At 36.7% G+C, this 15,719-nt stretch overlaps 1 protein-coding gene across 7 annotated transcripts in view; it reads right to left on the reverse strand.

Moving 5' to 3' along the window:
• TENM3 (teneurin transmembrane protein 3) overlaps positions 1-15,719 on the reverse strand; it is a gene marked incomplete at both ends in the record, with an annotated part of 327,594 nt that overhangs the window by 300,012 nt on the left and 11,863 nt on the right. For 5 of the 7 annotated variants that reach the window (XM_080639192.1, XM_080639191.1, XM_080639190.1 and 2 more), the window contains one exon: positions 12,367-12,645. The exons of the other annotated variants lie outside the window; for them this stretch is intronic. In XM_080639192.1, the coding sequence (XP_080495318.1) occupies positions 12,367-12,645 (279 nt within the window). The remainder of the gene's footprint in view (positions 1-12,366; positions 12,646-15,719) is intronic. 7 annotated transcript variants of the gene reach the window in all.

Genomic DNA, 15,719 nt, shown 5'->3' on the forward strand with positions numbered 1-15,719 from the left:
ATTTTCATGTGTATAAAGAACTGCTGTTAAACAACCAGCACAGTTATTTGGCATCTTGGAGCTTTCCTTTTGGAACTAAAAAGCTTGTGGCTACAGGCTCTCCCAACTCCACAGTGTTCCCTGCTGTATTCTGACAGAAGCAAACCGATTTTCAGTTAAATACAGAACGGAAATGAGAATGGGGGAGGAAGTTACAACCGCAAAAATGCGAACCAATTTGTTCATCCAACCATTTCTTCCCTGCAACATCTACACACCATGGGACAGATATAAATTCAGCAAAAGCACTGGCAGAACAATTCTAGAGCCAGGATTTCTGGTAAGATCCCTCACCATTTAGCAGCTGCAGATGGAATCAATGAACAACAGCTGAGGCAAAATGAGCAACTGTGAGTCTGGGAACAACAGACTTTTAGACTTAACCCACTTCTATATCAGGCCTTCCTGTGAATTTAGTCAACGTTCCCTATATTAATTTGATTTTTTCTGGTAAAGATTTTCAATAGCACTTATATGATTTAGGAGCACAAGTCCTATTACCACTCATGAGGATGTGAGCACTAGATCTCCAGGGTGCTTTTTAAAAAGTCTCACTCTACCTGTAAAATGGAAAAACAATCATTACTTGCTGCCTTCTAACTACACAGATACAAGGACTAAAAGGAATATCCAGTACTGTCCCTGCATGAACTCCTTACTTTTCCAAGGCCCAAGAGGCTAATATAACCTTATCATGGCTTCAGGTCAAAAGATTGAGTCTAATGGACCAATGGAAGGAATTAATTTCAGAGCTCAGGACCTTTAACTGAGAGCAGATGGTGCCTAGTCCCTATAAATTTAAAGTCTGGGGCCTGTTAACAGAAGCATCTAATCTCATCTCTATTACCATAAGCAGCCAGGACCCAGTAATGTTGAGTTTACAAAACAATGTAACAATCTCCTAGAACTCCACTGAAAGCAAACAAGCAGCAAAGACAGTTAATGAAAAAGACGTCATATGTTCTTTGCAGCTAAAGTGGTTAAAGGAATGGGTGAAGCTTTGAAACAATTTTAAATGTATCTCTTTATAGAACATACAGCAATCATGCAATGAAGAACTTAGCAGCTTGAACAATTCTGGTTAACTCTACATGGAAGGAGACTGGGTACTATCCATTTAACCAAATCACGACGCTAGAGGCCATCCCTTTCAAAGTCATTTTCACCTAGATATCTTGGAAACTTTCAATATTCAAAAGAACTTCAAAGATTATAAACTACCTTGATACATTCAATATCCATCTTCAACAACAGGCAGAGAAGACAACTCAAACTTTCTCCAAGAAATAACTCTTGCCAAAATTGATCTTTGACTTCACTTTTTTGCTATTTTCTACAAACTGCACAAGTGACCAATACTGTTTTGTTTAGTGAAACCCACTACAAAAAGAAATTCATGTTTTGTACAGACACAAAGCAACCCAAATTCTTGAGCCTGTCTGCCAGAGGTGCAGACTGAGACTCCATAGCATTTGTCATCAGCAATTACACAAGACATTTTATCTGTAACTACACAAGATTTTAAAGAAGTATTACATTTAGAAAAACCCAGCGACTGAGGAGGAGGGGAATTAATCTCTTTCCTCAGCATACAGTAGGTCAGTGGCAGAGCATGTAACACCAGCATAAATTTCCTTTTCTTGTGCTCATGACTGCACACAGACTTGCAATGGAAATGCTTTCAAGTTTCTAGGTCATTTGAAGAAGAAACTGATCTTCAACCCTGTATGTTTAATCTCTAAGAAAACTACATGTATAAGCCATGAAAATAAAACTATTCAAGAAAAGGTCTTGTAAGGATAGCCATACATATGCATACATAGTCTTATACACAACATTTATGCATCTATTTTACCACAAATTACAAAATGCAATCATAATGTAGTCACACAAAGAAATCAGCCTGTTGTCAGTCTTTACCCTGTCATGAGCTGAACCAGAGTTTCCATTATTTGGGGTGGTTTTTTTAGGCTGTGATCACTGCACCAGGGGTGGAAACATTCACATTCTGTCTCAGACATACCTAGTCAGCAGCCACAGTACCGCAGAGAGGGATCTGCCTGTAGCAGCACAGCCCTGACACAGCAGCTGCACAGAACCTTCAAACTCCTAAGAAAACTGTTATCTATTCTGGACAATCTTATAGAAGATGAAGAGATACACTTATTAACCATTTGCATATTCAGAATTTAATCCATAATTAATTAATATTGTTCCCCCTCATCTGTCCTAACTTGATGCTGTGGGTTCACAATTGTGAAATTAAGGGAAAAAATCTAAATACAATATTGATTAGTATTTTGCAAATTCCCATGTATTATATAGAAACTTGCACTAACCCACATGATCACAGCAGGTCTCAAGGCCCTTCCATTAAAGGGTTTCTAATGTGAAGGGATAAAAAGTAATATTGTTTTCCTTGGTTTCAGTGTGCCAAAACCACACTTCTCTACAACATACAAGTGAAAACAATAGATAACTAAACACAAACTCTACGTAACTCAGGAAGACAATGGTCTATTGAATGAGAGAGGTAATGGAATAAAAGTCAAACCCACAGCTTCTTAACAAGCATTTCTTTTCCTGAGACTTTAAACATCATCTTCTTTTCACATTAAATCAAGAAAAAAAACTTTAATTTTGCCAACAGATTAGGCAGCACACTATAGAGACCAAAGAAAAGTTCTGACCAGTTCAATCCACATATTAATACTTGTGAAAGGAACTGATTTTAAAATTTGACTTGAAACTCAATTTCAAACTGAATTCTCGTCCGCATCAAAGAAATAGAACTTTTTATCCAGAAAGCAAAGTAAGTTTTTACACAGATTTGAAGAAGAGTTAGTTTTAAAGAAGTATTTCTAGTCAATTCCAAAAGCCTTTCCAGTTTTTCATAAAAAAAAACCCAAAACCAAACATCATCTTGACAAATTTTCTTCAGCTATTATTTCACCAGCATACAAAGGCTGTCACCTCTAATTATTTCAGATACTCTGACAATAGCACAACCTATATTTACTTGAAAGCTGAAATCATTATTAGATTATTTCTCAATATGACAATATTTAATTATACAAGAAAATGCAATTACAACCTTATTTCAAGTTAAAAGTAGATGAAACTTAGAAAACACTTTTAAAACAACAGAAGTCTACTCTTTATATAGAACTGGTATTATTTAAACTACATCTCAACTATTATAACTTGGTTTTGTGTAATGAATATAGAAATATATGTCTTATATACGTAAGTATAACACTTTCCCCTCATATTCTAACTCTACAGGAAATGAAGTGGTAGCTGAGAAACATAGTTTCAAATGACAACAAACCAAATAATCTCACAGCTTTGACAGATTTTCTTTTTGATCCTTTTTATTCCAGTGACAATTGCATCAATAAACCTGATTCAGCAAATCTGTTGCTCTCTAATTCATTAATTAAAACAATTTACTGCTACCACTGTGATTTTTCAAGGACATCAAAACCACATTCCAAATCCAAACAGCAGAGATCATCAGTTTATAGATGCGCAAAGCATGCTCTGCTTTTGTGGCAACCTCATAATTAAAACACAACTTTAATGAAAAAGAGCTGTTTTGTTCAAGATTTCCTTCCGCAAGCACGTCCGAAGAAACATGTTTTGTTTAGGGAGACTGAAGAGCAGTATTTTTGTATCAAACTTAAAATGGGAAGGGGGACGCCTATGAAAAGTTAACTATTTCCAGTTAGAAAAAGCCCAAGATACTAATATTATAATAAATTGCAGAGCAACATTTTTATAGCCTTCATTTTTTTAATACACGTCCTGCTCATTAATTTTCGTTTTGAATAGAACTATTGAGTCACAGAAAACAAAACGAGATAGGAAGTAAAGAATTTCTTTGTCCATCTTCTCCCACAAATCAGGACCAAATGGAATTATGCCAACATTTTAGAAATGTTTTGGAAAATACGTTAGATAATGAAATATTCACATAGTCTTCAGCAATCTTTTTCACCAAGCTGTCCTGGAATCACCACTGTTTGAGCCAACTCACTTTTTGCTATTTGTGTTGCTTGCTTCTGGTCCTATTTGCCATACATGGCCTTTGTAACAACAGCAATATCTAGACAGAACATGCTAGGCACAACAGTCAGATTTCTTCCAATCTCTTTCTAGTGTTGTGTGTTTAAAACTTCTGATCATTCCTTTTTAACCTTTCTCTAGGCCTCCAGTTGGCTGGCATTTTCCTCAAAACGTACTCCCAAAACCAGTCACAGAGAGACAATATTTCTATCTAAGCACTGCTGAGTGAAGTAGTAGGATTATTTCAGTGGCGCTGTACACAAAGACATGTTACAAGGTCATGAAAGAAACACTTATACACAACAGAAAACACTGTTGATAACCACTATGACCTTCGGGGATAGCTACCCAGGCAGAATACAGAAATGTCTCCTTGACACACAGGATGGGGGATAAGGAAGCCAAAGCTCAACCTCAGTTGAGAAGCCCTATCATGGCAGAGGACAGGCGAGCTGTTAGGTACCACTTACATAAGCTGGGCATACACGAGTCCAGGCGACCACACAGGAGGAATCCATAGGTGATGGCAAAGCTGACCAATGCCACTGAAAGGCCACACTGATTCCTTAGAAGGTCATGGCAATGGAGGAAGGTTCCTTGTGACTTCTTTGAAGATAAAGATCATTTTGTGTTCAAGAAGGGCAAGGAGTACATGGGGAAGCAGAAGCAGTCAGCCTTACCCCAAGTCTCCCAGGGAAGAGTACGGAACAAATACTGCTGGAGTTACCCTTTATATACCTGGATAGACCTCTTGGAAAAGAAAGGGAATGAGAATGGCTAACATGTGTTTACCAAAGGCAAATCACACCCAAAACACGTCACTGCTTTCTATGAACAGATAATTGTCTCAGCAAAGGAGAGCAGTACATATTGCTTTCTTAACTTTAGCAAGGCTTTCAATGTATATATATATATAGTATGCGGGTAGCTAAGCTGGAGAGAGATGAACTGGATGGGTGAGCTACAAAGTGCAGCTTGTGGAAAACTGGTTGTTTGAAAAGGCTGAAAGAACAGTGTTTTGTAGCACAAAAATAAACTGTTGGCCAATATTAATGGCATTCCTCAGGGGATAATACTGTTTTGTGTCTGTACTACATTGAACATATTGAGAATGAGCAGGATGGATGTGCCCTTAAGCATGTTCGTGGATGACACCAAGCTGAAGAGAGAGATCCTGCAGGGTGGGATTGTTTTCAGAGGGATCTCAACAAGCTGAAAAAAGCCCTCATGAATTCCAAAGGCAGAATAGCCTCATCTAGCAGCACTAGCTGAGAGAACATTGGAAAGCAGCTTTGTTATGAAAGACCTGGGGAGTCAACATGGACAACAAGTTCAGCGGTGTGCCCTTTCAACAATAAGGCCTACCCACATACTCGGTTGCATTCAGAAGAATGGAGCCAGCATACCCCGGGAAGTGATTAGTCTCTTTTATTCAGCATTTGAAGACCACATCTGGAGTATAATGTTCACTTTGGGGCAACACTGACAAACTGAAATGAATTCAGCTGAGATTGACCACCATGACTGAAGTGCTGAAGGACACAACTCAAGAGGAACTCAAGTGAGCCTGGAAAAGGTAAAAGATGGAAATCTAACTTTGACCTTCTACTACCCAAGGCAGCGGTCAACTCCAGTAAGGGAAACTCTGATTAGATATAAAGGGTGAAAAAACAAAAATGACAATGAAGTTGGTTAAGCACCAGAACAGTTGCCCAGAGATAATGTGGAAATCCTCTTCTTGTAAATTTGCAAAACTCAACTGAACAAGGCCTTGAGCAATCTTACCTAAATTGTTAGTCCAGCTCTAAGCAGATGGTTGAACCACATGACCTCAAAAGGTCCCTTCTAAGCTGAATTATTTTATGATTCTGCAAAGGACTGTGATTCAGCCTCCTGCCTTTCTCACATTTGGGAAAATTAATTATTCTCACTTAAATGTAGATCTTTGTACTTGTATTTACTGAACTGCATTTTTTCATGTCGAATTATTTCTCCAGGCTTCACCCTGTCTTACAAAGTGCATGTGACTCTTCCCAGGTTACAATGTTCTATTTGCATTACCCAAGTCATTAAGAACATCTTATGTCACACTGTGTTGGAGTACTATTTGATTCAACTTGCCAGTTCATGAAATACCAGTAATCACTATTTACAGATTTTTCCAATAAGCTGTACATTTGTCTTGTAATAATGAACCTAGACCCTGTGTCTCTACTTATGAGTATGTCGGTAGTGAGGCAGTGTCAGAAGCCTTACTAATATCAAAATATGTATTATTGTTAGCATCTGCTCCTTTTTCCTTATCAAGGATTGGCTTACACTATCACTGAAAAAAATCATTACAGCTTGACAAGACTCATCTATTGTTATAAAACATAAACTTTTTTCTTTCTTTTTTTTCTAGGATGTTTTCTGTCTAACTGATTAGGCAGTTTCCTTTTCCTTAGCTTTGCTTCAGAAGCTGTCGCATTCGATTTTGCCTTCCAGAACCATATCCATCTCATCAATGATTTCTCAGACATGAGTCATAAAAAGCCCAGAGGCTGTAGACGCTCCGTATATGCAGGACAAAGTTTCTTTATTTAAGTAACCTCTAATCCTTTATTTAATAGTATAAATGTTAGCTCTGTGATCAGTTACTCAGCAAATGCTGAAACAAAAACAACTGAAGAAAACATATCAGCAATATATTACTAGTCTTCCTTCATTATTAAGTAATAAATCAACTCCTTCTTCTCCCTTTTCTCAGTATTCATGTTTCTGTACAACTCTTCGCTTTTTTGCTGATTATGTCTCAATTTAACTTGCATGCCTGGACCTCCCCAACTGCAGCATTTTAAGCTCCTCCTCAGAAATTTGACTTTCCTTCCATTTTCTGTATGGTTCTTTCTTGAAATTCAGATCTCTGGAGAAATCCTGAGCTATGACAGCTGGTCTTGAAACTCCTCTTTCACTACTCTATAACATTAGAAGGATAAGTCTTAACAGCTAAGAGTGAATTCTCTGAAATTTTCTTCTTAGATTTTCTTTTCCTCGCAGTTCTAATTTTACTGCTGTCAGCTCTTGTTAAGCCTGCAGCTCCTGCACATCAGAAGATTTGGGTGAGTGTTTCCAAAGGCCCTCATCCTCTGGTCTGATGTTCTGTACCAGACTCTCATCACAAAAACATCATTAAGATGGCCTTTTGGAATCTCATGCCTTTTCTCAACAGAAAGGTCAGTGACACTCAGTGGATCTCTGAAATCTAGGAGATCCCGAAAGGTTACTGGAAAAAGGTCAGCCCAGCTGCTCCCTCTTGGCTACCACTAGCCAAAGGAACTCTCAACATGATTTTCAGTTGTATTAACAGTGAATGCTAAAGAAGATATATTGAAATATATCCATGGAACTACAATCATAATATTACAAAATGTGAAAATTAGTGTAACTACCAAAAATTTGTGAAAGTATTGCAGAAAAACCAGTGATCACTACTTTTACTTACGGATTTCTGTTCTATGTGTCTATAACCAAAGAAAAATTTGTATGCCTGTTTAGATTTTAAATAATATTTCAGAGCTGACTTCTGTCAACAATAAAACACTAATTTCCTGGTTATGAAGTTTCTTCGGCAGCAAAGCAGGATTTAAGAGATAGTGGCATGCTTAATGAGGGGTAGATAATCACTAGATGGAATACTGTGGAAAAGAGTGAAGAAGCTGTAAATGGTGGTATGGAAGTAAGATGAATATTAATTCATCAGCTATGTGGCTGGCTTTGATCAGCAGGCTGAGCATTTGGCTAGCAGGTTCCAAACAGCTACACTGAATAGTAGAGTTCAGCTACAGTGAGTTTTGTCTTAGCATAAAGAAGGATGTTAAACAGGTGAAAATGCTTAACATTACTTCCTGAATGATGTGCGTTATTTAAGAATGCAAAGTTCAGGTATGTGTTATAGATGTACTGGGTTAGAAAGAACAGATTTAAAATGTCTTGACAAATATCTTACCAATGTTTCTTGGTTTTCAGAGATCTGAATGCCAGTAAATTCACCATTCTGGAAGGACAAGAGAGTATTAGGTTCACAAGAATACTATCTTCGGAAACTGTCTGAAGTTGGAGAGGAAACAAGCAGATGCTCACACAGCTGATAGTGGTATTTTGTCTTCTAAGAAATCCTCAGCAGTGAACATTCTACCAGCAATCTCTACTTTTCCGTATCTGTGAAAAATGGGTCCAAGTTTCAAATTACTTATCTAACAAATTCAGAATGATTCCTGAGCCCACGATTTCTTACTCCTCTCTCCTTTTCTTCTTTTTATTTTGCTACACCCTGAACACTTCTGGTCTTCTAACCCCGAGTGCTCAACAGTTTTTCAGAAGCACTGTCAATACTGCTTCCAAAGGAAGAGGTGACAAAGACTTGCTTAAATCTTAGATGAGTGACTTCCCAGTCAACCACTGCCATGGCCTGAATTTCAGGCCATCACAAAAAACTCATACAAAACTGGATCTATAACTTTACAACAAATAACTAACTAACTTAATAAGGAGCTGGACCTTAGGAATAACTTGCTCAAGTAAATTTCATGTTTTGTTTATTAGCTTTCTGATGTCTCATTAAGTCAGGGATTGCAGTTTAATGGATTTAAAAACAATTTAAACAAAGTAGTGGATTCTGACATACCATATATTGACTCTTTAAGCAAAAGGGCCATTTGAAGCCTAACTACAACCTCTACCTATTACTCTGTTGGAATATTTATCAAGTTTAAAAGACAAGGTTTAGTAATCTTACAACAGCTTAACATCATAAAGTTACTGGCAGGCATATAAAAGATGGGCTGCTTGTATTTCAAAGCCACTACTCCTAGAACAATTACTAACATAAATTTCTCAAAGCATCATTTATGAAATAACTTGAAAACGGAATGAAGAAGAAAGCCTGAAGAAGCACATGCATGCTCAATGTAATTCAATTGATACATCATATTGTATGTGATACTGGTAGGTTGCCCAGATTAACAGATGCAAGTCCTCCTTCAGGGAGGCTGACATGACAAATCTCTCAGAATATGATGCCAAGAGTCATATACAGAAGTTGAATGAGCTCAAAGAAAAATATTTCTCTTCAGAATGATTTACTGAGCAGTAACCTAAAACTTTGATGTGAGAATACATCTATAAACCTTATGTTCGATAAAGAGTTCTGATGCTTTCTAAAACAGAAAGAAAAAAAAAAAGTCAATTTGCTGACATCCATGTTATGCTATTAATATTTTTAGCATTTTGCAAGCTAAGTATGTGCAGCGTTATTTGTTTAAAGAAACTTCTAATCCTGTCAATATTACTCACAAATTTAGGTTGCTTTTGTAGGGTCTTAGAAATACAATATTGAGACCTCAACAAATAAAACTTAATATCCTTAACAAACTATTTCCATTTATTCATTTTCATTATGAAACAGAACCTTGAATTTTACCTTCCTGTGGATATTTCAATCCACATCTATTTCAAAAGAGTAAATATACACAATGGTTACAAGGAAGGAAAGCAAATCATGTTTTGATCCTAAACTACTCTTCTCGCCCAACTGGCAAGAAAGAAAACCCCAAGTACATTCAACAAATGGTTAATCATGTAGTTTATCTGTAGGATAAATCACAGTTCTCCTCATCACGAATAGTCCCATTAACTTCAATAAGGTCAGCATACAGTAATGAACTGTTTAAACAGTGAATAGTTTTACTGGGTGAACAGTGGGATTGCTCAAGAACTGAGGCTTTTAGGTAAGGAAAGTACGATTTATTGCTGTGTTTTGCTCATAATAACCTGTTGCTTCTTATCTATTATAGAGGTAAACGTTTCATAGAAATGTTTTTACCTGTAAAACAGTTCCATCAAAATTCAGTCAGGAATCTTTCACACACTCAAAGCAGGATGTAGTATGGAGGATTTGTCATAACTTTAGCTTTCTTTTCAAAGCCTTATCAGATTTTTTCAGATTTTAACAGTATACTGCCACAGCTATTAACTTCAGGCCACAAACTAACAAAAATCACACCTGCAATGTTGTCCTTTGATTAGAGCACTGTGCCTGCCAGGATGATACATCTTCCCTGACTTTAAATTATATTTTCTATTCTACTGTGAGCATTTAACACACTGAGTTCCAACTATGTGTATAAGACATTTCTCAGCCAAATCTTCCATATTCAGTGGAAATAAAAATTCAGAGAAAAATACCAAAGAAGATAAAGCTTTTCACCACTTCTGTATCATCTCCACTGAAATGGAGATCCATGACATGGTCCAAATCATATGTTTCATAACCCCATGGGACTCTCAAGCCATCAAAATTTCATTAGCCTCACAGCAGTCCCAGTATCTCCTTAAGTCAGACTGCTGGCCTCCCTATCAATAAATAAATCAACTATAACCCTTTTTAGTGACTAAGCTCTTTGTTGAAGTTGTATCAAACATCAGACATTCCTTGCATAAATTTAATCAGAGCAGAATAATGTCATTTCTAACATATTCACATTCTTCTCACACATGAAAAAAGTAAACTAGCTTTAAGCTCATGGAGGAAGTTTTGCATATTGTAATCAGGATTTTGGTTTTTTTTAAAACTGCAAATGTAAGGTTTATTAAAAAGTACAGCAAACCTATTGTACTTCTAAAGAAGTCACCTCTCTGGTAATTTAAAGATATGACTCTAATTAAATTATGCATGCGCGTGTGTATATATAAATATGTATTTTCAAAATCATTAACCTGGGGGTTTAGGAAAAGACTCAAGGGAATGTTTTAGCATAGACCTCTCAAAAGGAAAAATCTCAGGACTCCTCAGCAATTTATTCTAGATTGCTTTGCAACTGAAATATCAAGAATCATCCCACAGAAACTCCGCTGCCAAAAGGAGATAGGCAAGTATTCCTGTCCCCTTTCAAAACAACCTCCAACTCAAAACAAGTTTTCCAAGCATGAGACAAGACACCTGTGAACACGCAGCATTTAAGTCCAACAAAAAGGAGGATCCCATCTGACAGCTGTCTTGAATAGGCATCTTCAGTTAGAACCAGCCACCAGTGAAAAGACAATTATGAATTATACCAAAATAAAGCTTTGGTTTTGTCTTCTGAATTAAAGTTAAAATAATAAATAGGTAAAACTAAACATTATTGCTTGTAGTTTAAAATAAAACTGTCTTTTTTTTTTTTTTTTAAATACATACACACATGAACATTGCTGTTTCCCACAGTGTGTTACAGCTATTGCCAGAGGATAAAATAAAATTGCTCTGACTTTTGTACAGCTAAGTAGACAGGTTTAATAAATTAATAAAATGACATGTAGACATGCAGGCAATAGCCATCTCTAATTTTTATTTTTACTCATTTTTCCTTATTCCTCTTTTGAATTTGTCATATAAAAAGTCATGAAGTTAATAGAACAATCACTCTAATTCCAGTAAAGCTGACAATCTCCTGCAAATAAAAAGAAACTAAAGAAAAAATGTCTTATAATATTTGTGCATTTAGCATTTAACATCGTATTAGATTCTGTCCATATCTCAAGTGGAAGTAAAAATTTTTTTTAAAAGCTTTAAAAAATAAACCAACTGTATTAACCTCTGCTCATTCAAAAACTAAGCCTTAATATACAATGGTCATAGCCTACATTTTACAAAGCTGCTGTTTAGGGGGGTTTTTTTTGCAGATTTTAATTGCACGGTAATCCAGTCCCCCAGGTACATCAAAGGCCACATGTCCCTCTTCACCACAATTCCAATTGCTCTCATCAGCTACGAGTTTAAAGCACAAGCAAATTTGTTTTCGAACCACATGAGCCGTGTTAATAAGCTATTCTTTGTGTTCATTCATCCATTCCAAGATTCTGCGACTTCTCCAAGATGTTTTGAAGAAGAGCTTACAATGAAACCGTTGATTGCAAGCTGGCTTTGGGGATCAACTTTATTACCGCTTACTTAGCTGCTCCCCAAAGGGTAACAGGTGACATGGCCTGAGATAAAACAGAGCTAATCTTTTTTGTGATTAAACTCTTTCAAATAGCTAAAACATTGCACCCAAAGCTTACATTAGTTAGGACTAATACTGAATATTGACTTGGGGGGGGGGGGGGGGGAGGCAGAAGGGAAGAGTGGGTTAAAAAAATAAAATTCAAGACCATTTCTTTACTGATTTTAAATTCTCAAGTGCCAACCAAAACAGCAAATAAAACACTGATTTACATATGGGCATATGCATAAGAACTTACCATTTTCACTGTCAGACTTGTTTTCATGTTCGGTATCAGTCAGAGTGAGGGCTGAGTTGGAACGGCTCGAGAGACAGGAACTGCGCCCTGATTTGACCCCCCTGCCCCAAAGTCTCATGGCATGCTCTGGAGACATCACTCCTTCATTTTCAGTATCAGCATCTGACCCTGCACTGATAGAGTAACCTCTGTGGGGGAGCCCCATTTCCGCACAAAATGCCAGTCCTCGACGAGTTGCTGGTTCACAAACTCCTAACTGCCTTAGGGTAAAATTCTGTCCTGATTAGGGGAAAAAAAAGATAACAAAAAGTGAGAATTTTTTTAAAATTTATTTTAAAAAGAACCTAAACCTAAATCTCTTCATGTGTATAATTATTTCAGGTGTCATACAAGGTGTTTTGTCAAAATTCTGCATATATTACAATCAAGTGGATTCTTTTGTCTCCAGCTCTCTGTGCTGCCCCTTTCATTCATACTACCTTGGCACTGTTTTGTCAATACTTAAACACATCAAAAGTGCTCCTGAGTAGGTAAGAAATGTAACAGAACCTGCAAACTAAGAAAAGCCAATTCAGCACATGAAAGGATTAAAAGTAGAAGTCAAATGTTCCTTTTTTTTTTCCCCCCCGTCCTTCAGGATTATCTTTTTGTGTGTGTGTCCTGGTTATTGGGCAAAACAATAAGTTGTTTTCCCCATACAGATGTCCCCTAATGTGGCAACTGAAAAACTGAATTCCAAACCAAACTCACTTGGTCTTTACTGGATATCTCTGCCCTACTTTAACACACAAATACAAACAAACAGGACAAGGACTACAGTAAAGATGTTATTTTTTGTGTTTCTATTTTGAGAAACATTTTATGCTTTTACTGCTGAAGCAGCGTCTGTGCATTTTAAACAGATTTTTAGCCTCTGTTTTGGGGCAGAGCAAGAGACATAAGTGAATCCCCAATGATTGTATTAATAAATTAGCAGCAATAAACTCATGACACTTCAATAACTTAAAGTGTCTAAATTATGCGACACTCAAAAATGACTGCCTTTTTAATGGCTGTGTCTTCATCCTACTTTTATGTCCATAGATTTAAAACATTTTATGATATACAGATACTTGGCAAGTTCATTTGCATGCTTGTACCCATAATGCTTTTCCACCCTAGCCCACAATTATTTCATAGCTCTGGGAACAAATGAGAACACACATTCAATTTTTAAATCTGACAGGCATCCTAATTTCACCAAAATTAGTCATTTAACATAAAAATATGTAAGATAATTAAAACTTATAACACAGCAAGGACAGAATCCTGTCAGTCAGAAAGTAATAGAATTGCAGAAATGTGAATACAGAAGTGTAAATAATTACTGAAATACTACAAATTAATGCTCTGGCCATTGACTTTTTAAAGTGAGGCAGTTAATAATTTTACTGCTGCGGTCACCCTAAGTTTCTTCACAGTCACAATCATAAATGAATTCTGACAATGACTTTAATGACTAATGAAAATCGGGTTACTACAATTAGGTACAAATCAAACTACATTTATTATCCAGCTGTGAATAAATATTTAAATGAAAATACAGCTGTGGAGGAAAATATAAAGGGAATAAGCATACCTGTGACTACATCTTAACAGTGTGAAAGGTATAAGAACAGCAGACTACCATGTACACTGATAGTGTCTTATAAATTTTTAAAGCTACGTCAATTTCCAGGTTTTGAAAGAGTTGAAACTAATCAGAGAAGCACAGGCCAAACAAACCGCCCAGTGGTTAATAGGGTCAGAGCTGGAAGTAGTGAAGTGTCTACAATGCTTATTATTTTGCATTTTGGTAACTATATGCTAAGGGTGACAGTCTAGAACACTGGTTTTATGCATTTAATACATTACTATGTGAATCTACATTTTCAAACAGTTGCTTAAAGTCAGAACCAAATACAGGAGAAGCCCACGTGTGCATATATATGTATACAGGTGTATCCACACACATGAAGCAGCTAATGTGTATACACAGTTGCACATGCAGCATCTTATTGATTTTAAGAACAGGGTTTTGGGAAGCAAAATGGAAAGGAAGAGGTATTTTTGACAGAAGAGAAGGTTACTTGAGTCAGTAACAAAGCTACTGTTGACTTCGATGCTACAAGATGTTATGCCTATGGTCCTGGTAACCTCATGGTGCTGAGGTCTGGAGGCAAGGAACGATATGGAAAGACACAGATGCTGCCTTTTGCAATACAATTAGAGCAGCTGCAGCAGGTGAGCATTGCAACCTGCAGCTCCTCTGCCAGCCTGTACACCACACAGCCCCATGCTCCCCACACAGCAAAAACTATCTCTTTGCACTCAATCACTCAGAGAGACATCTGTGCAGAGACATCAATTTAAAGAGACTATTTATTCCCTTCCCCCACCACCATGTTTTTTTCCTTTTAAGCAAACTATTTACGAGAAACTACTTCAGGCAGTATATAACAACATCCTCCAAGATCACTTTTTCCAGGAGACTTGTCTCAGGCACAACATACCAACTACCACCTATTAATAATTATTTATTTATTTAACTGAGTCTACAAAAGCCTATATCCATGTAAAATATTTTCTTCTTTTTTCCCCCTCTTATGATTGGTAAGAAAATCAAACTGGCATGTCACAGAGCCAAAACAGAAAAGGGGGGAAGGTTTGTATATTGCTCTTCAGCCCATTCAATATATTAGAGCTTTTCACTACACTGAGAAGTTTTACAGCATAACCCAGAAACGTTGTAGTAGATTTAGAAGCATCAGGCTAAATCATCTTCTGAATTAAAGCTTTCCTAAGACCTTTACTAAGAGGATTGTACTCCATGTAAGTTGCCTACACAAATGAAAACAAAACAAACATAAAAAGCCCCACTGCAAACACAAAACCTAAACCAGAAAGATGACACAGAAAAATATGCACTTATGAAAGAATTTATATCCCAAAGGAAATCATACATACATGATACAATAATTCTACATCATGTTAAGTTTCCTGACCAATGAAAACAGGAAGTCTTCCAGGACTGAGATAGGGCTGAACACAGTTGGAATGCTGAAGTAGTGGGCCGCAGAGTAGTTGGAGGCTTTTACCTGATAATGAACAATACTGTGGAAAAAAAATTAAATATAAAAATTGAAAAGGAGGTTGTAGGAGCAGAATGTGGAGAAAAAAAAAAAAGAAAAAAAAAGAAAGCAAAAGAGAGGATGTTCTCCTTCTTGTGTTCTTAGAATTTCCAATTAACCTTTCCAGAATGACTTCAATGTGAGGGATTTAATCATCGGTCTCTTAAACTACACACACATTTGCAATTTCTCCTACTGACAGTA

Source organism: Psittacula echo (assembly GCF_963264785.1).
Source record: "Psittacula echo genome assembly, chromosome: 1".
Taxonomy (NCBI): domain Eukaryota; kingdom Metazoa; phylum Chordata; class Aves; order Psittaciformes; family Psittacidae; genus Psittacula; species Psittacula echo.